The sequence below is a fragment of the Globicephala melas genome, chromosome 10, assembly GCF_963455315.2.
Source record: "Globicephala melas chromosome 10, mGloMel1.2, whole genome shotgun sequence".
NCBI lineage: Eukaryota > Metazoa > Chordata > Mammalia > Artiodactyla > Delphinidae > Globicephala > Globicephala melas.
This window is the reverse complement of record NC_083323.1, coordinates 9,810,884-9,837,252: the sequence shown is the minus strand read 5'-3', so window position 1 is coordinate 9,837,252 and position 26,369 is coordinate 9,810,884. Positions and strand designations below refer to the sequence as shown.

General features: G+C 57.2%; 1 protein-coding gene across 6 annotated transcripts; it reads right to left on the bottom strand.

Moving 5' to 3' along the window:
• Positions 1-1,853: 1,853 nt before the first annotated feature.
• CSNK1E (casein kinase 1 epsilon) lies at positions 1,854-26,157 on the bottom strand. 6 transcript variants are annotated; one of them, XM_060305703.2, is made up of 11 exons: positions 25,905-26,155; positions 22,334-22,421; positions 13,661-13,771; positions 13,371-13,519; positions 11,809-12,037; positions 10,615-10,785; positions 9,169-9,317; positions 4,837-5,029; positions 4,598-4,737; positions 3,937-3,999; positions 1,854-2,890 (listed from the first exon to the last, which is right to left on the bottom strand). In XM_060305703.2, the coding sequence occupies exons 2-10, from the start codon at positions 22,407-22,409 to the stop codon at positions 3,967-3,969; spliced, it is 1,251 nt and encodes a 416-aa protein (XP_060161686.1). In that variant the 5' UTR covers positions 22,410-22,421; positions 25,905-26,155; the 3' UTR covers positions 1,854-2,890; positions 3,937-3,966. The 6 variants fall into 6 exon arrangements, with proteins under 6 accessions (XP_060161686.1, XP_060161687.1, XP_030711830.1 ...); XM_060305704.2 differs by having other exon boundaries at positions 1,854-2,887; XM_030855970.3 differs by having other exon boundaries at positions 1,854-3,046; positions 25,905-26,154.
• Between the last annotated feature and the right edge of the window lie 212 nt (positions 26,158-26,369).

Genomic DNA, 26,369 nt, shown 5'->3' with positions numbered 1-26,369 from the left:
CCCACAGCATGTGGGATCTTCCCAGACCAGGGCTCAAACCCGCGTCCCCTGCATTGGCAGGCGGATTCTTAACGACTGCGCCACCAGGGAAGCCCACTCATTTTTTTCTTCTTAATTAAATTTATTTATTTATCTGTTTATTTTTGGCTGCGTTGGGTCTTCGTTGCTGTGTGCAGACTTTCTTTAGTTGCGGCGAGTGGGGCTACTCTTCGTTGCAGTGCGCGGGCTTCTCATTGCAGTGGCTTCTCTTGTTGCGGAGCACGGCCTCTAGGCACGTAGGCTTCAGTAGTTGCAGCACTCAGGCTTAGTAGTTGTGCTGCAGGGGCTTAGCTGCTCTATGGCACGTGGGAACTTCCCGGATCAGGGCTCAAACCTGTGTCCCCTGCCTTGGCAGGTGGATTCTTAACCACTGTGCCACCAGGGAAGCCCCACCCATTCATTATTTAAATGAATAAAATAACCACACAGAGCACAGAGAAAAGAGTAATTTCAAGTTACTTCTGGGCACTATACTCTGACAGTATTTCCTTAGATACATTCTAAGGGGGAAAAAAAACCTGTAAAAAACTTTTTACTCCATAGGTATACTTTTTGTTGTTGTTGTTTGTTTTTGGCCACAAGGCTTGTGGGATCTTAGTTTCCTGACCAGGGGCTGAACCTGGGCCCTCGGCAGTGAGAGCTTGGAGTCCTAACCACTGGACAGCCAGGGAATTCCCATCCATAGGTATACTTTTAGTAGTAACATTAAAATTGTAATTTTGGAACTTACGTATATTATAGGATACAGCAAATAAGCACATTAGTATTAATAGGACCTAAGATTTTCCCTGCAAAAGATATATAAATTAAAATTTTTTTTAAAAAAAGATTAACTCCTTGTATTTCCCCTTAGCGCCCACAGTTGGTAACATCACACTGTTTGGTGTCAGATGGGAGGGGCTAGGAATCACCAACTACACTGTCACCCTGCTCCAACGCAGGTCTCCCTGTGGTTCACTGCCTACAATGCAGGGCCCTCTGGCATCTCCTGGTGGTTAAGAATAAGGACCCACCTTTGCCTCAGCCTCACAAGGAGGGCCAGAAGGAGACCCTTGACCAGGCCTGAGCCAGGCTGTGGGGTCATAGGGTCTTCGAACGCCAGCACTGGAAGGGACCTGAATCATGAGGGTTTTGAGCGATGCCCAGGACTTACAAGCGGTCTCTCTGAGCCCTCCACCCCCTCCCCAGGCTGAGCTGTTGCCTGTGAGTGGAGATCGTGGCAACAGTGGCTTCTGGGTTAATGAATGAGAAGCAGGAAAGTAATGTGTGCTGGATAAACATGGGCTGCTAGACAAATTCTTGTGTAAGCTGGCCAGACAAAGGCAGCCAAGGCTGAGGGCTGTTCCTTTATCAAAGCTTGGCTGAAGGAACTGCCCAGGCTCATCTGTGGCACAGGTGCCATTGGACCCAGGAGAGCTGTGGTCTTGGGCAAGTTATTTTACGTTCACACTGTTTCTTCATCTGAAGGCAGGGAGATTAACACCTAACTCAGAATTAATGGCTAAGATAACTCAGAATTGTGGATAAGATCATGTGAAGAGCGTTTTGAACTTTCCTATTCAGTGTGGTCCTGGGCTGTGGACATCACCTGGAACTTGTTCGGATGCGGACTCTCAGGCCCCACTCCAGCCCTCCTGAGTCAGAAGCTGCTTTTTTTAACGAGGTCCCCAGGTGGTTTGTGTGTGGTCTTTGAAGCACAGGGTTAAAACAGTCCCAGGGAGGTACCAAGTACTCCCCGGTGTCCTCAGCCGTCCCCGGCTCCCAGGTCTGCTGGACAGAAGCCCCCAGAGCAAAGAGGTGGGTGGACCAAGGGCTGCCCATGTCACTTTATCCTTTTCTACTTTATTACTTCAAATTAACAACCACAATAAAGCTCAAAAAAGTCCAATATTTACACAGGAAAAAAGTACAAAATTCCCCCCAAAGTTCATCAGTATTTTTTTTGTTTTTTAAATTACAAAGTAATAAAAAGCTTTGCTCTTTAATTAAAAAAAAAGAAAAAGAAAATAAAGGGGAAACAGAGGTAAATAAATTAGGAAATACACACATGGAAAAAAACAAACAAAAATAAAGTAAAAACGAGTGTTAACTAGGCAGGATGGATAAATCCAGTGCCCAGGCCTGACCCCAGGTGAGTGTCAGGACCAGGGAATTAATGTATAACCCAGGAGCCAGATGCCTTCTGGCAGGAGTCTCCACAGATTCTGCCCTAAGACCAGAAAAGGGGGACCACAGGCTGATGACAGTCTCAGGGGTCGGTGGTGTCAAAGACCCTCTGTGCCCTCCTTGAGGGGCATGGAGGTCACCGCCCACCCCCATGTCCTCGTCAGGGGCATGAGAACACAAAGTCGGCCTGGCAGGTGGGCGGCACATCTGCTGTCCTGGGAGATACAGGTCAGATACATACACACACGCCCACAAGGACTCCTGGCCCCCCTGCCTCACCACCCCCTCCTCAAGGTCTCTGTGGACAGGCAAAGAAGGGACCCAAACGCTGAGGGGGGCACTGGCAAAAGCCCAACACAGAAAGTCGGCGGCCGTCATCTCAGGGGGGTGGGGCTGCACACGTCTCCCGTGGTCCCAAGGCTCATGGATACCCAGTGGGACCTGCCTCTGACCAACCAATCCATTCCCCCAGCTCCTCAGGCCACCTCCTGAGGGCCCGTGAGGACCTGCTGCAGCTCCAGTGCAGAAGTGTCCCCCTCCCAGCCATGTCAGGCGGCGGCCGTGGCAGGGCCGTGGCGTCCGCCAAGTGGAGCCTGATGTCTGGGAGCGTTTGGCAGCCTGAAGGCTGTGGGCAGCGGGAAGTGCGAAGGGACGAGGATCCTCTATGCCGAGGGCATCCCATCTTCTTGCCATTGGCAAAAAAAGAAAAAAAAAAGAAAAAAAAAAGACTCGAAATAGAATCCATCGTTGGTTTTGTGCTGGGTTTTGTTTCTTTTTGTTCGAGTGGTTTTTTTTTCCCCATCTTTTTGTTGTTTTTTTAAAAGAAAATACAGTGAAGACACTAGAAAGGGGGAGAGAGAAGACAGATCAGGTGCACATCTGCCTCTGGCCACCCATCTGCCAGCGGCCTTCAGCTCCTGTCTTCCTGCCCCCGAGGCTTTGAGCTGGTCCCTCTCTGGGGCACAGAGTAGGTGCTCCACTTTCACAGAAAAGACACAGAGCCTCCCTCCCTCCTTTCGGTGAGCAGCCAACCCCCAGCCACACATCTGCCCCACCCTGCCACGGATGGACTGGTTCCTGGGCCTGGGGTCTGACGAAGGTCAACTCCGATTTATGCCCCAGAGCTACCTGTGGAATACATTTCCAAAAAGCAGATCGTACTCAAGATGTCCTGGTGCGAGGTCAAGCCTGTGAAATGTAAGCCGCTGCCGGCCATGTACATGTTCCCCAGGGAGCTCCGACATCCCCCTACGTACCGCCAGAGGAGCCCCAAGCGGGTTCCCAAGCGGGGCCCGAGTGCAGAGCTGCGACATCCCACCTCAAGGCCTCGGGCAACCACAAGTTCCATGGAGGCCCACACTAGCCAGAGGGCCTCTCCTGGGCTTGCGGAGCCGCCAAGGGCCTTCTCTGACAGCAGATAAACTCCTGAGTACAGGGCCCTGTCTTACGTGCTCTGCATGAACGAAGCGTTTAACGGCCCAGAGGCTGGGACAAGGCTAGAGCCCTGGGGAAGGTGGCGGTGTGGGGCCCCGGGCTCAGTCCCTGCTACCAACCTTCCAGAATAGTTAAGGCAAAGCGGGGATGGAGGACTGCCCCACGCAAGAGGGAGTTTTCCAGCAGAAGTTAGCTGGCGTGGGCCGGGCCCGCTCAGCGCACACACTGGGCTCCTCCAGGGGGCCGTGGGCGTTTCCAGACCTGACGGGGCTATGTCCGCAGCAGACATCGGCTCACCTAAGCAAATACTGGTCCGCTGGTGGCTCCTCACTTCCCGAGGTGGTCAAATGGCACGCTCGTCTTTGGGAAGGGAGGCAGAAAGGTGGGAGGGGTGAGCTGCTGGCCACGGCACTTCGGCAAGTCTCTCCCCACCGTGGAGCCCCACCCCCAACCCAAGCCCCTCAAGCCAAGGGCAGGGGTACGTGATCTCAAGGACCCAGGATGTCTCTGTTTTGTAAGACAAGAACCCTGCCCCCAGCGGCAAAGCAGCTGCTCAAGGCCACACGTGAATGGAGCCGCTGGACTCCCAGCCTGTAGCCTGTCCTGCTGAGACTCCTCCACCATAGGCAGCAGGCCCAGAGCAGGTCTCCTGCCTACCTCTGCCGGACCCCTTCCCTGGGCAACCCCGGATTCCCCCTTCCCAACTTCCCTAGCCCAAACATGGCCCCTAAGTGGGGCCAGCCGACAGGGTCCACCCATCCCTCCATCCTGTGCTGACCGGGACGGCGGGGGCTCGCTGATGGCAGGGACCACGAGCCCCTCCTCTGTGAGCGCCCCGCCACCCACGCAGTCTGGGCCCCTGGCAGAGGGCTGGGTTCCAGCTCTACCGCCTGCTGGGGCGGTTACCTCTCCTGGCTCGGCTGTGAGGCACAGAAGGGCTGGCGTGAGGGCAGCTCACCTGTGAGGCTGAAATCCGGGAGACCTCTTGCCGCCCAGTGAGGTCGGAGGACGAGACGTTGGCGGGTGCGCCCCTGTGTAGCCTCATGCTCACCTTCCTCTCTCTGTCGACCCGTGAGATCGCTCTGGGAGAAGTATTGCCTGGAGGGCAAAGAGGGGGGAAGCTGCCCTCAGCACCTGGGGCCCCGGCCGCCCCGCGCCCCCGCCGGGCCCCGTGCGCTGCCCAAGGTGTCTGCTCACCAGCTTGCTGGATGCGGGAGGCAGGGGTGGAAGCTACAGGCTCGGCCGCACTGCGGAGCCGACTGGCGGTGGCCCCAGTGGGCGGGCCAGGGGGCAGGGCCCGGGTGGCGGACCCCCGGAGCTGCCCCATCCTCTCCTCGCGCTCGTGCTCTCGCCGCTCCCGGTCCACGTCCTCGGGGTTCCGGGCTGCACCCTGTGGGTGTGACATGAGACCTGGTCAGCCCTGCGAGGTCAGCGTGCTCCGGGATCTGGCACTCCCTCGGGGTCAGAGCGGGGGGAGGCAGGCCAGGTGGGCGTCTTGGGGAAGTGGCATCTCAGAAACCCTCTGGTCCGACCTCCTCCCCACAAAGCAGGAAGCCCAAGAGACCTGGAAATGACCCATGATCACACCGCACAGAGAAACAAAGCCACACAACTGCCCGGAAGGAGGAAGCTGGGCCCGAGGGGCAGAGGGAGGTCGCGTGCCCCAAGACAACCAAGGGTACTCCGTGGCCCCCCCAACCTGGGTCCCCTCCGTATACAGAGGGGCCCCCGCTCCTCAAGGTTTCCAAATACAGCAGGGCAGGTGTTCAGAGGCGCAGAGAGAGAGTTACAAGGCTGGCTGGAGGTGGGGCCAGGCTCAAACCAGGCTTCCCAGTGCCTAGCAAGGAGATCTTTTCAAAGGGCTGTTCTTCCCCTGCCCCTGGACCTGGCAATGGCTTCTGGCAGGTGCTGTGGGGACCACAACCAAGAGGCCCAGGGGACCCGCACAGATGCTGCCTGCCTTGGGATGGGAGCTGGAGAAGGAATGGGCTAGATGCCCCATGGAAGAAAAAGAGGCCCAGCAGGCAGGCTGTGGCAGAAGGGGTGCCTGAGCCCCTGGGGGCTCTGCCGTCTGGCCACGGCCACCCCCAGTGCAGGAGGAAAGGAGGAAGGCCCAGAGAGGAGTGCGGCATGGGAGCGGCGCCTGGCCGCGTCACCTAGTTGGTCCTGGGGTCGTCCACAGGGAAGGGCGGGGGCTGGCATGAGGGGGGCCGCATCTGCGGAGAGACCTGCAGGCTGAGTTGGGGGCCTGCTCACGGGCCACGGGGTGCGGGCTCCTGCAACCCTGTCTCTCCCAGAGAACTGGCGGAGAAGGCCCTGCTGTCCTTGGGAGATGGGGTAGGGGTGGCCCTTTGACTTGAAGCAATTCCGGGAGATAGCGGCTGGGAATCAGAATGATCCCTGAATCCTACTGAAGAACCGAGGCCCAGAGAGGCCTCAGGACCCTCCTGGGGCCACACAGCTCAGAGCAGAGCTGGGGTGTGAACCCAGGCTTCCGCCACCCAGTCCCGCTCTGCTCTCCGCACCCCCAGAGGACCTAGCAGAACATTCTAGGGATGCACATTCCCAGCCCTCCCACCCACAAGCCTGGAAGATGGAAGCACCAGGGCAGCATCTCCCGACCTCCACTCCTCACCCCGGGTTCCCACCCACTCAATTACAGACTGGCAAAGAGAATGTCCGGCCAGAAGCACAGCAAAACCTATGATATGAGCTGCAGCAGCCACTTGTTGAACATCCCATCCCATGGGCAGAGGGCACATCAACCCCACAAGGCAGGTATGAACTCACTCCCTGGTGGGAGAAACTCGGGCTCAGTGAAGCCAAGGGATTCACTCAGAGGTGCACAGCCCAGGGGCCGTGGATGAGCGGAGGGCTGGAGCCCCTGCCCTTTGTGGCCTCAGGAGGCTCAGGCCAACGGCAGGCTCAGGCCTGCGGCAGGCTGAGGTGAGCTACTCTCTCCATTTCCAACCAACCCAAGTGATGCCTCAAGAAACGCACACCAGGGAGGTCTCTCGGCTTTTTATTTGCCCATGTGAAAACACAAAAAGGTCAACATCAGAGTCACACAAGCATTCACCAGTGTCGTATGGACCCCTGTCCTTGGCTGTGTCAAGTTTCCCCCTGGCCAGCTAGTTAGACCTCGGAACACAGTGGCTCTGTGTGCTGAGAGCAACATCCCAGGCTCCAGGTATCCGGGGATTCCAGGGCCCTGATGCCAAACGATACGAGGCGGCCACTCCAAGGAGGGAAGTTCTCAGTCAAGGGCAGGATCCTTCCCATGGAAGAGTCTGCGGCCCACGGCGTCCAGCATGGTGTCCAGTCTGCTGGTAGGTGCTGATGAAGGTTTCTTGCAGCGGGGAAGGGGTGATGTGGGAGGGGCTTGGTCTCGAGGTGAAAGTGTGGAAGGTCTCCATCACGTGTCTGCAGATACTTCTGCCAGGGGCAGCGGAGGCGGTTGAGCTCACTCCAGTGGTGATGGGGTCAAAGGTGCCCGATTATCCAGTATGATGGCCCTCAAGTCAGAGATCGGGGCAGGATAAGGCTGTTGGCGCCTTTGCTCAGCTTCTGAGTCCAGGGCCTGTCTCTAAGGGAATCCCAGGAAGGGGTCAGCGTGCCAGCAATGGGTGGAGAGCGTGCTCCCGGCCTGGTTTGAGGCGAGATCTTGTCGGCTGGATGGTCCCACGAGCAGCTGTGTGAGGAGCCATCTGGAGTAGCAGGTCCCACAGACCTTTCTGTGATGATGGGTATGTTCACATCCGCCTTGCTGGGCATGGCAGCCGCTAGCCAGCCGCTTGTGGCTCCTGAGGACTTTAAATGTGCCAAATGCAACTGAGGAAGTACGTTTTCAGCTTTAATTAATTTTAATTAAAAATTAGCCACACGTAGCCAGTGGCTACCACGTTGGAGGGCACAGGCCTGGACGATGCAAAATCCATTCCTGGAGCTATACCGAGAAAAGGGCCAAACTCAGCCCAGAACCAGGCTCAGGAATGGCTTTCTACATGGATGAGCGGGTGCCCAGTGCCCTGAGCAGTGCCCTGGGGCAAGAAGAGCTGGCCCCGGGCCCTCAGCTGTGCTCCCAGCCGGAAGGTCTGGGGTGAAAGGTGCCCCACTGCCCATCTCTCACCCCTGGGGCCCTTCGGCCTGTGGGACCCCCAACCTCTGCCCCACTCCTTAGGGAACAGTACCAGGCCACAGTTTGAGAGCCAGAGGGAGGAGGGGCACAAGACCAAGTGCCGATCCCAGCGTCCTGGAGAACAAGGCCTCGGTCCTGAGCATCTGGTGGGGCAGGCCGAGGGCACCCACCAAGAGGCACGCCACGATGGAACGCAGTACAGGTAGCGGCGTTTAATGAGTTCAGGTTCGATACAGAGGCCACCGACAGGGTCCGGTTGAGGCTGCTCCTGGGGCCCATTGCCACCAGGCCCCTCCAGGGCAGTGAACATCGTCCCTCCTTCAGGCTCTGTTCATCAGGCAGCCGATCTGTCCCCAAGAATCTTGCAGCAGGGCCTTCTCCATCATGCCTCTCCACTGTACTCCCACCATGCCAAGGGATGTCTCCTTGGGCCTAGCCCCGGTGGGCTCAGGCACACCTGGGGATGTCAGAACTGGGGCCCTGAGGTCCAGACCACAGGCCAGGAGTGTGGGGCGGGCAGCTCCTCCATGGGCCTATCTGGAGGGTCCTGGGTGCCCAGGGGTGCCAGGCACCTGGAAGGGACAGAGAGAGCACAGCAGGGGCTCAGCCTCTTGTGCTCACCCCGCTGAGCAGTACGTCTTGGAGGCCAGGTCTTGGAGGGTCCTTACCAGTACGTGGGTGGGTACATGGACCCGGCACAGGCACAGGGGCGGGGCCTGGGCAGTGCAATAGCGTCGCTGTCACGGGGCTGAGCCTGGCTCGAGGAAGCCCCCTTTTCCAGAAGAGACGGGAAACAAGACATAGGATTTCACAGATTCCGGAGCTCTAGGCCCAGCTGACTACAACAGTTCTCCCCACCCCACCCGCAAGACTCTTGAGAGAGAGAGAGAGAGAGAGACAGAGACAGAGACAGAGACAGAGACAGAGAGAGGAGGCGCCTAGCAAGACCCAGGGTCCCATGACCAGGAAGAAGGAAACCACAATGAAGGGGTCCAGGCAGGCCAAGGGGGACTCAGTGAAGGCCGCCACCTGGGAGGTACAGAGCAACAAAAGCAGGATGGTGTAGGCCACGATCAAGACAGCAGGGGGGCCCACCAGCACCATCTGGGCCCCACCCATCCAGGCACCCAAGATGGACTCAAGGCCCAAACAGGCCCTCTTGGGTGTGGTGGGAGGTGGTGCCCGCCTGGGCCCCGCTGACCGCAGCAGCACGTGCCGTCAGCACAGATGACGCTGGAGTGGGAGGAGAAAGGGGGCTCCGGGACCCCGGTGACGTCACCTGCACTGTCCGGCTCATAGCTCCCATCTTCCGGGAGCCCCACCCGCTACGGGGTCACGTTGGCTTTCCCAATCCAGTCCCCCAAGCCCGCCTCGGCCTCCAGGTGACTCACGAATTTGAGCATGTTCCAGTCGAAGACATAATCATAGGAGAAGCCCTGACGGTGGAAGAGGTTGCGGAAGAGCTGGCGCAGGTAGGAGTAGTCGGGCTTGTCGTCGAACCGCAGCGAACGGCAGAAGTTGAGGTATGTTGAGAACTCAGCTGGTGGAGGGGACAGAAGGTGTCACCATGAGGCCCGTGTGCCCCCAGGGCCCCCAACAGCCGGCGCAGTCCCACCCAGCCACCGTCCCTACAGATACTGCTGGTCTAAGAGGGGTCAAGACAAGGTCCAAGAGGCCGTCCTCCCTACAACAATCTATGAACTTCAGACTGTCAAGAGCCCGATGGGAACTCTAGGCCACAGGAGGAGAACTTCCATTTCCTCCTCTGAAAATCAGAGGCAAGAGAGGACCCTTGTGAGACAACAGGAAATATATATATTGGTTCCTGCCCCTGGGCCCCTAAAGCCCTTGTACCTGCCTAGGTGGTAAGAGCAGTAGGAGCACCTTTTGCTCTAAGGAGGAGACTCTGGGTTAGGGCTCCCGGATGGGGGCAGGTCAGCAGAAAGACCAATCCATGATCAGAAGCTTGGAATTTCCAGCCCTCAGCCCCACCCACTTCTCTAGAGAAGGGAGAGGGGCTGGCAATGGAGTCAATGATCACCCGTGCCGACGTGATGAAGCCTCCATAAATATCCCAATAGCATGGGGTTTGGAGAGCTTCCCAGTTGGTGAACACATCCACATCAGGAGGGTGACACCCCCCAACTCCACGCACAGAAGCTCCTGCTTTCGGGACCCTCCCAAACCTCACCCTACCTATCTCTTCCACTGGCTGTTCATCTGTATCCTTTACCACATCCTTTAATAAACTGGTAAACAAGTAAGTGCTTCCCTGACTTCTGTGAGCCCAATTAATCAAACCCAAGGAGGGAGTCATGGGAACCTCAGGTTTATTTATAGCCCATCAACCAGACACACAGGTGGCAACCTGGACTCGTGACCGGCATCTGAAGTGTGGTGGGGACAGCCTTGTGGGACGGAGCCCTTACCCTGTGGGATCTGACACTACCTCCAGGGAGATAGTGTCGGAACTGAGTTAAACTCTAGGACACCCAGCTGGTGTCAGAGAATGGCTTGCTGAGGGGAAAAGAACCCCAGACCTTTGGTGACCAGAAGTGTCAGAAGTGAGGTGTTCCGTGAGAGTAGTGAAGGAGACTCCCAGGAAGAGGAAGGTCCGGAGTTCTTCCTGACATTCAGCCCTTACGAGGTGAGGTCGGAGTGTGGGTTGGGGACACTCGCTATTTACCAGCCAGGCCTCCTAGCTGTGCCTGAACAGTGGCAGAGCCTGTGATTGACGTTCTGGTGCCAGGCAGTGGTAGCCCAGGACAGGCTCGTCTGCCCCTCAGAAGGGGCCTCAGGGGTCCCAGGCTAACCACCTGCCCCACTGGGCTACTCACAGGGGTAGCCTTTGCAGAGGACCTCAATGGGCGTCGACATCTTCTTCTCGCTGATCCGCTCGTACTTCTGGCGCTTGGTGGCCGCTTTGAGGCCCTGCCAGGGCAGGGAGCCCAGGTTGAAGTACATGAGCACGTAGCCCAGACTCTCCAGGTCATCTCGACGGCTTTGCTCTGCAGAGTCAAGGACGAGGTGAGGGGCAGGGTCCACTCGGGCTCCCGGCTGGCGGGAGTCAGGACCCCTTTCTCCAGGACATGCTCCTTGATTGAGGGGAACGACCCCCCCCCGTGCACCCAGCACGAGCCCCCCCCTTGTCACATGCTGGCTTGCTGCAGCCCCACTACGAACAGGCACTGTTATCACCCCCTTCTACAGAGAAGGGGCCCGAGGCTGAGCTTTTCCAACACAACCTAGGCCTAGTTTTTCCAGCTCAGGCTCTCATTCATTCAGCAACTATGCAGTAGGCACCCCGGGGCCTTCTTGCCTGGCCCACCCTGCGGATAAGGCTCGAGCAGTGGCATCAGACAGGGCTGGGGTCAGTTCTGACTTTGGCACTTGCTAAGCTGTATGACCTTAAGCGACCTGTGTCACACGGTGAGCCAGCATTCCCCACACGTAAAAATGAGGAAACAGGGCTTCCCTGGTGGTGCAGTGGTTAAGAATCCGCCTGCCAATGCAGGGTACACGGGTTCGAGCCCTTGTCCGGGAAGATCCCACATGCCACAGAGCAACTAAGCCCTTGCGCCACAACTACTGAGCCTGCGCTCTAGAGCCTGCGAGCCACAACTACTGAGCCCTCGTGCCGCAACTACTGAAGCCCGCGCGCCTAGAGCCTGTGCTCTGCAACAAGAGAAGCCACCACAGTGAGAAGCCCGTGCACCACAACGAAGAGTAGCCCCCGCTTGCTGCAACTAAAGAAGGGCTGTGCACAGCAACGAAGACCCAAGGCAGCCAAAAGTAAATAAATAAATTTATAAAAAAAAAAAAAATGGGGAAACAGCCTTGCGCACCAAGGCTGCTGCGGGGATGAGTAAGGCACGAGAGGGCGGGTGCTCAGCACCCCACAGCTCTTCCTGTGAAAGAGAAGACCTGCCTGTGCGGCCAGCCAGGGGAATAAACCCAGGCTGCAGAAGGAAAGCCAGGGTCCTGGCCAGCAGCCCGCAGGTGTACTCTGCTCCCGGGCCTCGCTCACTCACCGATGCCCAGGTGGGTGTTGATGGAGGCGTAGCGGGCAGTGCCAGTCAGGTTCTTGTTTTCCCGGTAGGGGATGTGCTGGTGGGTGCGGGCGTCCCGGTACTTCTTGGCCAGGCCGAAGTCAATGATGTACACCAGGTTGCCCTTCTTCCCCAGCCCCATGAGGAAGTTGTCGGGCTTGACGTCCCGGTGTATGAAGTTCTTGGAGTGGATGTACTCAATGCGGCTGATCTGGGGGAGGGGAGAGCAAGTCGTTCAGCACATGTTCCACAGAGGGGCTGGGGCTGTACAGATGGAAAACACATCCGTGGTCCCTGCCACGGGCCGGGGGGGAGGGCCAGATCAGTCTGCAATCACCATGTATGATGATTTCAAGGGTCGGGTCACGGAAGGCTTCCTGGAAGAAGTGACAGTAGAGAGGAACTCTGAAGGAAGAGTTCATCAAGTTCGCTGTGACAAAGGAAAGAGAGCAAGGCAGGGAAGCGAATGGCAAGATCTAGAAATGAAGCCCAGAAAGGCATTCAGGCCTCACCTGCCTGGCTCTACACCACAGAGGACATGAGAGGCCCTCAAGGGACCAAAGAGGCATCTCGAAGGCTGTTCTGGCAACCAGACTGGGGGGAACAGGAGGACCAGTGAACCCTAAACTTGGCAGGGGTGACAGAGATGGAGCACACCGACAGGGAGCACACCGACAGGATCTGTCCCCTGGCTTCCAGAGGACACCAAAGTAAGGCGGACACACAGGCCCTCGTCTTCCTTTAAACAATGTGTTAGAAACTTAAATTAACATATAGGCACACAATAGGTCCTCTGGCAGGTTGGTGCCCTCCCTGGGCCTCAGGCTTCTGAGTATCTCCTAAACCCTTTTTGAGTCTCCCGTCCTATGAGAATCTGACAACCCTCCTCTGCACACACACATCTAGCCTAAAACTGGAGGATGTCTGCAGACGTTCTGGAGGGCAGCCACAGCTACAGACCCCTGTGTAACAAGATCTCCACGTATCATTCCAGGGCTAGAATTCTATGCTTTTTAAATTTTCTTTTCCTAAAATTTTCCTCCCTTGAACCTATAAAGGGATTGAGGACCTAAGCGTTGCTTGTCCGTGGGCTCCTGCTCTGGTCCAGGCACCGTGTGGCGTCCCAGGTGACCGCACAACAACCCAGCAAAGGGAAGACGCTCCTGAGGAGACTGAAGCCCAGCAGCTCACCTACGGTCACCCCACAGGGACAGGACCCAGGTCTGTGTGATCACAGGCTTTACGCTCACCTGAGGGCAGGGTCCCAGGCCTTGCCCGGAAGCCCAACCGAGCAGGTCTGGAGTGGAAACTGGGAACCTGCATTTTAATACCTCCTCCCTACCTACCCCCCAACCACGGCTGATGGTCAAGGTCCCGTGGTCCTGGTCCAGGAACCAGGCCCGTCCTACGTCGCTGTCACTGCCTCCTGGCTCCAGCATCCTCCAGCTGGGTACCCAGCACCCACTGGCACGACGGGGCAGTGGAGGTTGGAAGGGAAGCTGGGAGCCCAGTCCCCAGCCCGAGTGGGTAGGTGGGGGACTCACCATCTGGTCGGCCAGGAGCAGCACCGTCTTGAGGCTGAACTTGCGGGAGCAGAAGTTGAAGAGGTCCTCGAGGCTGGGCCCCAGCAGCTCCATGACCATCACGTTGTAGTCTCCCTCGGCTCCGCACCACTTGATGGACGGGATTCCCACTGCGGGGGACGCAGGGCTGTCAGGGTCGGTCACTCCCCACCCCGCCCAGCCCCAGGGCCCCTCCCACGTGCGTGCGCAAGCACTTGCACAGGCACAGAGCTCCTCAGGCCCCGCCCCCTCCAGCCCCCTCCAGCCCTCACCTCCCCCCTGCATCATCTTGTAGAACTTGCTCTCGATGTGCAGCTGGGGGTGCTTCGTTTTCACACACTCGAGCTTGATGGCAACTTCTTCACCAGAGGCGATGTTGGCACCTGCCAGGGGCAAGGGACCGGGGTCACACTCAGCTGGGCAGGCAGCGTCAGACCAGGACCAACTAAGTGTCTGCCCCCAAGCAGCTCAGCGCCCCTTGGGGGAGGCTGTGCAGAGGGCCCGGCCCTGTATCCAAGGGAAGCGGAGGGACTGTGGGACACAGAGCAGGCACCCGACCCAGCCTGGGTGGGAGGGGAGAGCCAGAGCTGCAGCTCATGCCAGGGGAAGGAGGTGAGGGCTATGGACCATTCAGAGAACCGGAGGCTGGGGCAGCAGGAAGGCTGGATGCGAGGGGGGTCAGGGCACAGCCGAAAAACGCTCACAGACCAGTAAGGGGAACTTCATCCTGGAGCGTGGGAGCTACTGAGGACTCCCGAGCTGAAGACAGGTAAGGTCACTGGGGTGTGGGGATGAGGAGGAGAGAAGGGAGGGGGGCAAGGCTGTCTCAAGAAAGACCCAAATCCCCGCCGCACCTGGCCTCAGTCTCCCCAGCTACAGTAAGGGGTGGGCTGACTTGGAGGGCTGGGGGCCAGGCTGAGAGGCTGGCTCCTTGGGGCCAAGCGGAACTGAGCTGCCACAACTAAACGGTGTAGTCTTAGCACACAGACAACAGAGAAAGTCCGGAGGAGGGCACGACGACTGGAAGAACTGAGGACAGGCAGGATAACGCTGGCACCTCAAATCAGGGGACGAGATGGGGCCATGCAACAAACGTCCTTGGAATAACTGGCATCTGGGAAAAAACAGCCCAGCTCACAGCACGCACCGGAAGTCCGAAGTGGAGCAAAATATAGTATGGGGGGGAAAAATCGGAGTGTAAGTTGGCTCAGCCACTTCGGAAACCAGGTTGGCCTCTACCTGGCAAAGCTGAACACACACAAACCCTTGGCCAAGCCAGTCCACTCCCAAGTGTACGCCCTTCAGAACCGTGAGCACCGGGACGACACGAAGGACCTGCACAGCAACAAAGACCACAAAGTCCAGCACCAGAAGGACGGCTACAGGGTGGTGCAAGCGCCCCGGGGATGCCACAGGCAGTGGAAGGCATACACGATGGCTAAGTGGGTGGCTCGCAGCATCTGAACCCTGAGTGCAGACAGCAAGGAGCAGCACCGTTCACAAGAGCCAGAAGGTGGAGACACCTGAACGTCCATCAAAAGAGGCGTGGACAGCAGACTCTGCCTGTCCCTGAGAAGGAACGGCGCACTGACACATGCTGTGACATCAGTGAACCTTAAAAACACTACGCTCGGGCTTCCCTGGTGGCGCAGTGGTTGAGAGTCCGCCTGCCGATGCGGGGGACACGGGTGCGTGCCCCGGTCCGGGAAGATCCCACATGCCGCGGAGCGGCTGGGCCCGTGAGCCATGGCCGCTGAGCCCGCGTGTCCGGAGCCTGTGCTCCGCAACGGGAGAGGCCACAACAGTGAGAGGCCCGCGTATCGCAAAAAAAAAAAACAAAAAAAACAAACAAAAAAAAATTACGCTCAGTGAATAAGTCACACACCGAAGGGCAAAGAAATACTGTCTGATTCCATTATATGAAATGCCCAGAACAGCTGAATCCATGGAGACAAAGAGTAGACTGGTGGTTGCCACAGGCTGGGGGCAGGGGGAGATAGGACGGGCCTGCTTAATAGGTGCAGGGTTTTCTTCTGGGTGATGAAAACGTCTTGGAACTAGGTAGGGATGGCGGTCGCACAACACTGGGGCTGTACTAAATACCACTAACTTGTGTACTTTTAAAATGGTTAATTTTATGTTGTGTGAATTTCACCTCAATTTAAGGAAAAAAAAAAAAGAGGAAGGAAGAGACACAAGGATGCAAGCACAGTTCTAATTGTCTCAATTTCAAAACACACAACACTGAAATATATATAGTTTAGGGATATAAACATGCGATAAAACTAACAGAAGAGAATAACTTAAAATGTCAAGATAGTGCTTACCTCTGTTTGGGGGAAGCAGAGGGCGGGACGGGGTGGGGTGGGGTACCAGGGGCCTTCAAGGTGACAGGCATGTCCCCCTCCAACTGGGTGTTGGGAAGGATGCCTTATACCATGGACATGTTTTATACATTTAATAAAAAAGTAAAACAACGAGATGTTAGAAGAAAGGAGCACTGCCTTTTAATTTGGGGGTAGGCAAGGCTTTTTATCCTGACTTAAAATCCAGAAGCCATTAAAGAAAAAAAAAAAAAAAAAAAAGTCTCCCTTCCCTCCTCCAAAAAAACGAATCCCTCTCCACGGCAAAAACACCAGAAACAAAGTCCTAAGAAATAGTGCACACGCTTATCAATAGCAAAGAGCTAACATCACACTAATATACAGTGAGCACCCACAAAGCAGTAGGAAAAGGACCAGTGACTCCATAGGAAATAGGGTAAAGGATTCAAGCACACACTTCACAGAGAGAGAAAGAAATCATTAGTATAAAAATGGCTTACTCAGGGACTTCCCTGGTTGTCTAGCGGGTGAGACTCCGAGTTCCCAATGCAGACGGCCCGGTTTCGATCCTGGTCGGGGAACTAGGTACTGCAGGCATGCTGCAACTAAGTACCCCGAGTACCGCAACCAAGACCCAGAGCAGCCACAGTAAGTGAACAAATAAATATTAACAGACCACGTCCACCCGAGCTGGCCTGCGCTCTCCGTGGGAGGGGTCGCTCCTCCCCAGCGGTCGCCGTGTGAACCGGGGAAGCCTGGCTGCAAGGCCTCTCGGCTCCCTCCAGCTCCCACTCTGGGGACTTTACTCGATACCCTCGCACAGTGCAAAATAAGGCCTGGAGGAGGCTGTCCACTTAGGCTGTTTGCAACAGTAAAAGCTTGGAAACAACCCAAATGTCCAGCAGTGGGGACTGGTTAAATAAAGAAAGGCCCATGCATAAAACGGAACACAATGGAGAAAGAAAAGAGGAAGCTCTCTCGGTGCAGAAGTGGAAAGATCTCAAAGATACAGGAAGTGAAAAAGCAAAGTACAGAACAGTATGTATTATATGCTCTCCTTTCAGTGGTTAAAGAAAAAAGTGCGGAAACAATATGTATCTGTGTTTGTTTGTATCAACATAAAGAAACACTCAAAAGGAACATGAGAAACCAGTCAAGACGGGGCAGGGTTGGATGAGGACAGGAGGGGAAAAGGACACTTCTCTGATACCATGTTACGTCTTGTCATTTTTTTCAACACCTTTGTTGAGACATAATTCACGTTCTACACAATTACTTCTTTAAAGTGTACAATTCAGTGGTTTTCGGTATATTCACAAGGTCATGTAACCAACACCACAATCAATTTTAGAACACTTTCACCATCCCCAAAACACCTGCATCTCTTAGTGGTCGCTCCCCATCTCCCCCAACGCCCCAGCTCTAGGCAACCACTAATCCACTTTCTGTCTCTATGGACGTGCCTACTCCTGATATTTCATATAAAGAGAATCATAGAATATGTGATCTTTTGTGACTGGCTTCTTTCACTTAGCATGTTTTTGTGTTTTGGTTTTTGGTTTTGTGTTTTCATTTCTGAACCACTTAAAAATAAAAAAAAGTGGATTCCCAAATCCAGTGAGCAATGGGAGAGAAAGTGCTTTGCAAACTGTAAAGTGCTTTTGACACGTCAAAACTCATCACTGGGGAGAGCCTCACACGTTTCCAGGCGACAGTGAGGATGGGGGTGGGGGGGAGCTGGGGCTCACTGCAGTCCAGTGGCCATGCAGTGGGAGGAAAGGCTGCAAGGGCTCCTGCTGTGTGAGCAGGACCATCCCAGACTGTGGTCACAGCACGTGCAAAGGCCCGACAGGAGCGGGTGCAGTGAACGCTGGGTGGTCTGGTGCAGCTGGAGCTCGAGGTGGCTGAAGAAGACAGTGGAAGAGGTGAGTCGGGGGAGATGGGAAGGGGCTCAGATGCCAAGCTACGATCCTGGCCGTGAGCCTGAGACTCCAGGGGCACTGCTGACGCTCTGCTCTGGGGCAGTCCTGTGCACCGCAGGGTGTTTACCAGCATCCCTGACTCTACCCACTCGCTGCCAGCAGCACACCCCCACGCTGAGGTGAAACAACCAACAATGTCTCCAGACCTTGCCGAACATCCCCTGTGAGACAAAATCTGGCCTCCCTCCCCTTGTTGAGACCCACTGGTGTATTAGAAAGGACTGGAGAGGACTTGAGGTGTGGAGGGGGTGGGACCCGGAAGGAGGCTGCTGCAATTGTCCAGTCGATGGCGGCCCCGCCCAGGCAGGGGGAAGAGACCAAGAGACACTGGATGATGCAGGGCCTTCAGCACTTATGACTCAGCAGATTGCCCAGGGAGCAGAGGTGCCCGGAGAACGCCCCTTCCCGAAATGGGGAGGTGGAGGGGAAAAGCCCTTTGTCCCCTTGAGCTCTTACACCATCCTGCCAGTACTACTGTTTGTATCATACGAGGAAACGGAGACACCAAAGGTCAATGACCAAATGCCACACAACTTCCCTGAACAGGGACCTAAGCTGTTAGGCAAAGGCTTCTGACCCCAAGCAACTGCTGGAAAGCTGTCACAGCTGCCTACGGGTCCCACCACCACCAGACCCCTGCACTGCCTCTGAACTCTACCAGGAAGCTGCCAGTCCTCTCTGACCTCCCTCACTTCTCACAACCACTGACCTGAGGCTCAGAGAGGATATGTAACTGGCCTGAGGTCACACAGAACTGGCTGGGGCAGAGCCAGGATCTGAAACTTAGTCTCTAGAACCCCTGCTTTTTTCTCTACTCCAGTTCCCTAGCATCTCATTCATTCAATCACCAGACGCATACCGAGCCCTGGGCCACCTGAGGCAGCCCTGCCCTGGAGGAGCTCAGCTCACCTTCTGTGGGAACAACAAAGGATAACTTTGATTAAGTGAAAAGTGCCAGGCAAAGGCGGCAGAGGTGGCCCCTGGCCCCTCGGAGAACGAGCAGCCCTGTCGGGGGACGAGCCAGTGTGGAAAACAAACTTGGACGTAGAGAAGGGCTCAGACCTGGCCAGCCCTAGAGGGTCTGGGAGCTCGGCAAGTTCTAGGTGGGGAGGGGGAGGATCAAGCTGAGGCGGGGGCTCACTCACAGACGGTACAATCGGGGGCCGGGCGGGACTGCAGGTGGGCAGTACCCACACCATCACCCCATCTGCAACTGAGGACCAGAGACTAAGAGGTCTAGAGAGCTCCTGAGGCACATGGCCAGCGGCTGGTAGAGTGGGTGGCACAGGCTCGGCCACTGACGGACCCCATGCAGCCAAGGCGAGGCCCTACCAGAGCTGGCCCCGCACGATGCCGAGGGGAGAGGGAGGAGGCGCTGGAAGAGGAGTATAGGCCTTGCGGCCACATCCACAAATGTGCTCGCCTTCAGTCGATCCTGGAAAGCAGGGCCTGCAGGCCGCACCCAGCCCCACCTGCAGAGGCCATCTGGAGTCAGGCCCTGGCACTGGCACCAGTGACAAGAATGTGGCCAGAGCTTTGAACAAAGGGAGCCAGTGAGGCCAGCCGGGGAGGCCCTACAATCACTACCATCCCCACACCAGCGAGAGGGGCCCGGGAAGGAGCTGGGAGGACACTGCATCAGGCCAGGGTCCCCGAGGCCTGTGCAGCCAGCAGAGAACCAGCTCCCTACCCCCTAGCTCAGGCCCAAAAGGACCCAGTTCCTGACAGTAGCAAACCCTAACCAAGACTGAGGGTTGGGGGACAGACACAACATAAAAGCACCACTGCAGGGCCAAGCATGTGCAGTTTTTGCATGCTGTGATCTCACTACTTCTCACCACCCTGGAGGCCTCGCAACTCCATTTTACAGATGCGGAAGCCAAGGCTGGCAGAGGTCATCACTTGCTCAAGGGCATACAGTGAGGAAAAGAAACGCCAGTACCTAAACCCTGGTAGAATTTACTCCAAAGCCTGTACAAAGGGGAGTAAACCCGGACCTAGTTTTTAAAATGAACTAGATGGGGGCTTCTCTGGTGGCGCAGTGGTTAAGAATCCGCCTGGCAATGTAAGGGACATGGGTTCGAGCCCTGGTCCGGGAAGATCCCACATGCCGCAGAGCAACTAAGCCCGTGCGCCACAGCTACTAAGCCTGCGCTCTAGAGCCCGCGTGCCACAACTACTGAGCCCTCGTGCCACAACTACTGAGCCCTCGTGCCACAACTACTGAAGCCCGCGCACCTAGAGCCCATGCTCCGCGACAAGAGAAGCCACCGCAATGAGAAGCCCACTCACCGCAACGAGGAGTAGCCCCCACTCGCCGCAACTAGAGAAAGCCCGTGCGCAGCAACTAAGACCCAATGCAACCAAAAATAAACAAATAAATATATTTTTTTAAAAATGAACTAGATGATTACTGGATAAACAGGAAGTACTGTCCCCAGCAAGGTCCCACCACAGGGACCAGGGACACTGACTTTCTGAATGACCTTGGGTTGCCCCTCCATCTATGGGCCTCAGTTTCCCTTCTGCAAAGAGAAGGCCTGGGGCTGGGTGTTGTCTAGCAGCAGGTATGCACCAGCCCAAAGCTGCCTCTCCCTGCCCTTTGCCCTCAAGCCAGTGGCTCCAGGCTTCAGTCCTGAGCCCAAAGCCTCCATGATAAGAGGGTCCTTTATACCCACCCCAATTTCACAAACAGTAAGGAGATGGGCACCCCCTTCACAGATGAGAATGCTGAGGCTCAGGGAGAGAGGCTGAGGCTCAGATCCCAGGTCACACAGCACATGAGAGATCGACTGGGGACCTGAACTTGCCCCCACATCCCCACCTTCTTCTCTCCTGCCGTAAGTGAAGCCGCTTCACAGGCCTCTGCACGTCACAGCCCCCATTTCCTCATTCATTCATGTGAAGGGCCTTCACTGAGCCCCCACGTGCTGGGCGCTGGGGCGAGAAGGTGGACACAACCCAACGCCTCCCCGCCTCCCCCCAGAGGAGCTCAGAGTCACAGAGCAAACCTTTCAAACAGCTCCAGCCTGCACTGTTCCTTCCCTCTGTTCTGAGCTCTGCAGTGCTCACAGGAGGGTGATCTACTAGGTGTCTGACAATGACCTGCACATCTGGCTGGCACTTTACAGTTTACAAGATGATTTCCCACGCGCCCATTTCACTTGTGCCTCATGAAAGTCCTTCGTGGGCCAGGCAGCAGTATCACACAACCTTCACCAACCGCACAAAGCCAGGTCTGACGGCTCTCTCCCACGTTTTGTCCTCTACACTCTCACTCCCGTGGAGGCCTGTGGGTAGGAAGTTTGCCTTTTCTAGTTTGTTTGTTTGTTTGTTTTCTTTTCTTTTTTGGCCACGCCACACGGCTTGCAGGATCTTAGTTCTCCGACCAGGGATCAAACCCGCACCCTTGGCAGTGAAAGTGCAGAGTCCTAACCACTGGACCACCAGGGAATTCCCTGTCTTTTCTAGTTTTGGAGAGAAGCCTCGGTGGCCAACTTGATTGTGCCGCCCCCGTCTCAATGTGTGAAGCAGGGACAGCTCGGCACCATCTCTAGAGGCTGTTGTGAGGGAAGACGGCATTCAAACAGGGCCCAGCCCAGCCTGAGTACTGTCCAGAGAGTGTGGGCATACGTGTGCCCCTCCCCTCTGATGGGGAAGGGGCAGCTCACCGAGAAGCAGATTTCATACCCTAAGAGGGCAGGGACCCAGACCACTGAGGAAGAGAACCCCCGAGCTCTGAAGCAACAAGCATGGCACACTGGCCTGTCGGTTCCCTCCGCCCAGGACAGAACTGACTTATTGTTCTTTTCCCAGGAGGGAAACAGAGGCACAGATGCTTCCAAGGGCACAGGGACAGGAATGGCGAGAAACCCCAGGGGCTGCCACCTTGCTCTAACAACTCCAATTCACGATTACCAACACAGTCTCTCCCCTCCAGACCAACGACTGCCAAGGAAGGGCCGCGCCCCCTGACTGTGCCCCCGCACCCCCAGGGCAGCTGAGAAAGGGGCATTCTCCTGGGTCAAGGACGGGGTGAGATGGCAGTGATTTGTTTAATCAACAAGAGAGCAAACTCAGACTTTCAACAGGAAGCGCATCCAGGGAGAGAGATCCTAAAAGCTAAGACCGACCCCCGCCCCAGCCCTGAGGTTGGCCCTGAGGTTACGGGGGAGCCTGCGTCATTCCGAAGCCTTCCTGGGCTGAATTCCAAGAGGCCGGACCACAGGGAGGGGGCCTAGCTGGGAGCAATCAGCTTGCTCAAGCCTCTTCTGTCCACCAGCATCCTTCCCCCAGGAGACAAGAGACAGGGGTGCTAACCCAGCTTGCGTTTTCCCACGCCCAGCTGGAGACCCAGCTCATCTGCAGCTAGAAACCAGAGTTAAAAATACACTCCTCTGCCCAGACTGCAGCAAGTGGGAACCCCATCCTGCCCTGACTGAGGAGCCCCTCGGCCTGCCTCACCCCCAGCCTGCTGCTTCCCTCCCCACCTGGGATGGTTCTGGGGACAAAATGACCAAAACATGCCACCAGAGCCACGTTCTGACTTCAAAGCATGAAATGTTGGCATCTTTCCTCCTAGTGCCCAGGGCTGTCCCAGGGGCTCCAGAGCCACTGAGCTGGAGCCAGAAACACTCACCTAGGTAGATATCTCCGAAGGACCCGCTCCCAATCTTCCGGCCCAGGCGGTACTTGTTCCCCACACGTAGCTCCATGGTTCACTCTTGCTGCAAAAGTAAGCAGAGACACAGGGTCAGAGAAGAGGGAAGCTGGGAAGGGGGCCTAGCCCCCGGAGCCCACTCTTCCCCCACCAAAGGTCAGGAAAAGCCACGAGAAACTTAGGACACCACCATCCTCCCTCCCACCGTCCAGGAAGGGATTTGGCCTTGCTTTGCCTAAGAGCAACCAGGTGTCAGGAAGCCCAATAGCCTCCACCTGTGCTGAGGCTATTAGAACAGGTGTCAGTGTAGCCAGGCAGAATGGGGACTAGAGACAAGGCCCAGGAGGAAAAGAGCAAAGCAAGCATCTCCTCGGGGGTTACTCGTTCAGGGACCCTCCGATAGGAGCCTCTCAGAGGCAGGCCAGTCACAATGGGCAAAGACTCTGATAGGAAAATCAAGGACAAAGGGGGTGATGGGGAGGTGGGATGCAGGAGCTGATCACCCTGGGGGTGCGGCCATGGCAACCACCAGCAAATTCCAACCTCCAGGGATAGGACAGCTTGAACTGTCACCAAAGGAGTTCCTCAGCCCCATCAGGACTGACAGGATCCCCGTGCCCCCATCCTTACCCCAGGCCTCCAGCTTCCAGCACCAAGAATTGGAGGCCAGGTCTTCACAGCCTGGGCTGGTCTTCCCAGAGGCAGACCTTGCAAGTCTGCAGTGTGCCCTGCCAGAGAGGTCTCCTCCCCAACTCACGGGGAAGGCAAGAAAGGGGCCCCCAGAACATCCACCTTCTGGTCCTCTCCCTCTCTCGACCTCACAACACCAAGAACCTCACAAAGGACTCTCTGCAAGGATCTCTTTGGATGAACAGTTTGGGGCTGGTTTTCTTCCAGATTAGGAGGGTCTCCTAAGAGGGCCCTGCAGAGCAACTGAGGGGACCAAAGCCAGGTTTTGAGCTGAAGGACCAGCTTCTGTGGTGTGGGAGGAGGTCTGGGGGAAAGCGCTGACCTGAGCACTTCCCTCCTTCCTGTGCCCCACCCTGGGTGTCCAAGCTCACGGAACATCAGGGGCCACCCTGGTAGGGATGCCTCTGCTCTGGCCTGGGGCAAAGGTCTGGGCAGCAGAGGAGGAAACTCAAAAGGCCAGGAGGAGGTGGTTTTTGCTCTGGGGGATGGGGAGGGTTGGCCTGTGAAATAAGGAGAGGGATGGGGGATCCCTAAGATCTCAGAGGGTCTACGAGAGGGCAAGTGCAGAAAACTATAAAGAGGTGCCGCTCCCTGCAGACAGGGAACTGAGGCCCAGGGAGGACACGCCACCTGCTCCCCACCCCACCCCAGCAGCAAGTTCGTGACAGTTTCCTCCCCTAAGACCCAGACAGGGTTCCTGCTGCCCTACCTGGCAGCCTCCACCCTCTCAAACAGGACCTATTTCATGCCAGGGCCAGGAGGCAAACAAAACAGGAAGGTGGAAAAGCAGCTGTGTGCGGCACAGAGGCTCTGCCCCTTCCCCATGCCAAGTACTACCCCAAAAGCCAGACCCACCCAGGAGGGGAGACGGGAGGGCTTTATTCCACAGTTGGTCAGGCTGGAGCTCTCCACCCCAGCGGAGGCAAGGAGCCAATAGCTCCTGCCCAGGAGAGACACCCAGCCCCAGCACTAGTTCCCAGGGAGCCGCCACTAGCCCTTCACCAATGGTCACAAGGAAGGAGCTCCACCCGGCGCCAGCCAAACTCCGGGCTCTCCACCAAGGGCTTCTGCCCACACGCCTGGCCAGTCCCAGCTGAGGTGCCAGGGCTGCCAGCAGAACACACTCCACATATGCGGGAAACTCACATGCCACACACCTCACATACACATCGTCCCGTGTGTACACTCCAAAGGAAGAAAGAAACGCAGACATACACTGTGAGCCCTGCTTGGGGAAGGGGGTGGGGGGCGGGCGGGTGTGTACACACACAAACAACCCCCCCCCCTCCCCGGCCCTGTCCGTCTTCCGCCAAGGCCAATTCAGAGACCACACATGGCAGCCGGGAAAGCCGCAGGTTAGGAAAGGAACATAAATACACCCGCATCCTATATTACATAAATACCCACGCCGGGTTATATAAATACCCGTGCCCTCCGTCTGGGTGTCTTACATAAATACACTGCACATGACCCCCCAACCCCTCCCCACTCACCGGGCTGTCGGCAGAGAAGGGCAGAGAAGAGAGGGAGCAATCAGCCCTGCAGGCAACCACCACTTTTCTGGGCTACCACCCAGACCCGCCAGCGTCCCTCCTACACCCCGGGGGCCAGGGCCCCAAGGAGAGCCTAGACTGTCCCAGCACTGTCTCCCCAAAAGCCTCCCAGAGGAGAGGAGAGAGGCTTGAGTCAGGAATGGAAGAGGCTTTCCAGTTCTTTGCTGCTTCTCTCCTTTGGGGGGCGGGGTGGGGGGTTGGCGTTGGAATAAACGAAGAAAAAAAAAAAAAGGCGGACATGAAGATTCCGGAGTTTCAACTGGTTAAAAAAAATTAGACAAACTACCAAGCAGAACGGCACATGGGCAGTTTTCTTACTCCCTGCCCACCCCCCTCCCCAGCCAGGGCCCTTGTCCCTGGACCATTAAAATAAAAAGTGGAGGAACATCCCAGACACCCAGGCAAAGGAGCCCCAAACAGGCATTTATTGGGTGCAACTTAGACACTCAGGATCCCCTTCCCCTGTTCCCAAATCTATCTCCCTGACGAAGGCTGATCCAAAAAGAAAATATGCAAGAAAACTAAGGGAAAAAGTTGGGGAGGGGGCTCACCCCACTTTGAGTTTGGGCGTGAAGAGCTTGGGAATCCTCTCTCTAAGGACACCGGGGCACAAACATAGTTTTATGTTCCACAGGGACTTGCAAAACATGGATTTCTCACACGCAGAAACGGGAGAATCCGATCTGATAAATAACCCCCACCCCTTTCTTTCTCTCCACAAAGGAAAACAGAATCGGTGGCTGGGTGACCACACACCCCATCACCCCAGGGCCCCCCAAGCGCCCCCAGCCAACATGCGGGAGAGCAGCCTTGCTGACCCCCAGGTCTGGAGCACCCAGGCCAGGAGCGAAGGGGTTGGGGGCTCTGCTAATGCTCTGGTGAACCCTACCGAAGCCCCAGGGTTTGGGAGAGAATTCCGAATCAACAGTATCGGGTGCACCCCAGCACCCCAGTCCCGGACCCCCTCCCTCAGCGTCCCCAAATCGCAGCCTGGGGTGGCCGCCCCGGCTGGCTGGGGCCTTGAACGGTCCAGCTGGGGGAGGGGGAGGCGGGCCGGACTGGGGGGGCCTCCCCCGGGCAAGTCTGCAAAATAATAGTCACCCTCCTCCTCCTCGTCCCCAGTCGCGCCTTTGTCCTCGCCGGGCCGAGCGGGCGGCGCCCGGGCAGCCCCCCCATACCCGAGTGCGAACGCGCGTGTGTCCGCCCTCTCCTCCCCTCCCTCTCGCGCAAAAACAAAGAGGCGGAGGGAGCCCTGTTTCCCCCCAGGTTTGCGCCCCTCCGCGGGCCCGCGGCCCCCCAATATTTACCCCGCCGGGAAGGCGCCGGTGCCGGGCCGCTGCTCGGGGAGCTGCCGCGGGCGGGGGCGGCCCGCCTGGGCGGATGCCGGAGGATTCGCAGAGCCGCCGGGCGCGCCAGCCTCTCCTGGCCCAGCCGCCGCCACCGCCGCTGCCGCCGCGCTCCGCTCCGCTCGTCCCGGCCGGGCTCAGGCTCTGGGATCTCAGCGCAGCCGACGCCGCCTCCCTCCTCCCGGCCCTTCTGCCCGACCGCCCCCGCCGCCGGCTCGCGCGCTCCCGCCTGGCGCGCGCCCGCCGGCTCCCATTGAGCCCCGGGCCCGCCCGCTGATGTCATCCCGGGCCCGCCGCCGCCGCCCTGGAGGATTTAAAGGGCCCGCGCCCTCCGCTCCCGGGGACGCTGGGGGGCCCCGCAGCCAGGAAACACGGCCCCCCAGCCTCACGAGGAGCACCTTGCAGGAACGGGGCCTTACGTGTGGG

What these genes read in the sequence shown, in the direction of transcription:
- CSNK1E (XM_060305703.2), bottom strand. Translation starts at nt 22,409, where the DNA reads ATGGAGCTACGTGTGGGGAACAAGTACCGCCTGGGCCGGAAGATTGGG. An exon ending in CAAGATGATGCAGGGGGGAG is followed by an intron (nt 13,520 to 13,660) that starts GTGAGGGCTGGA and finishes CGTCCCCCGCAG; the next exon opens with TGGGAATCCCGTCCATCAAG. An exon ending in CCTCTGCAAAGGCTACCCCT is followed by an intron (nt 9,318 to 10,614) that starts GTGAGTAGCCCA and finishes CCCCTCCACCAG; the next exon opens with CTGAGTTCTCAACATACCTC.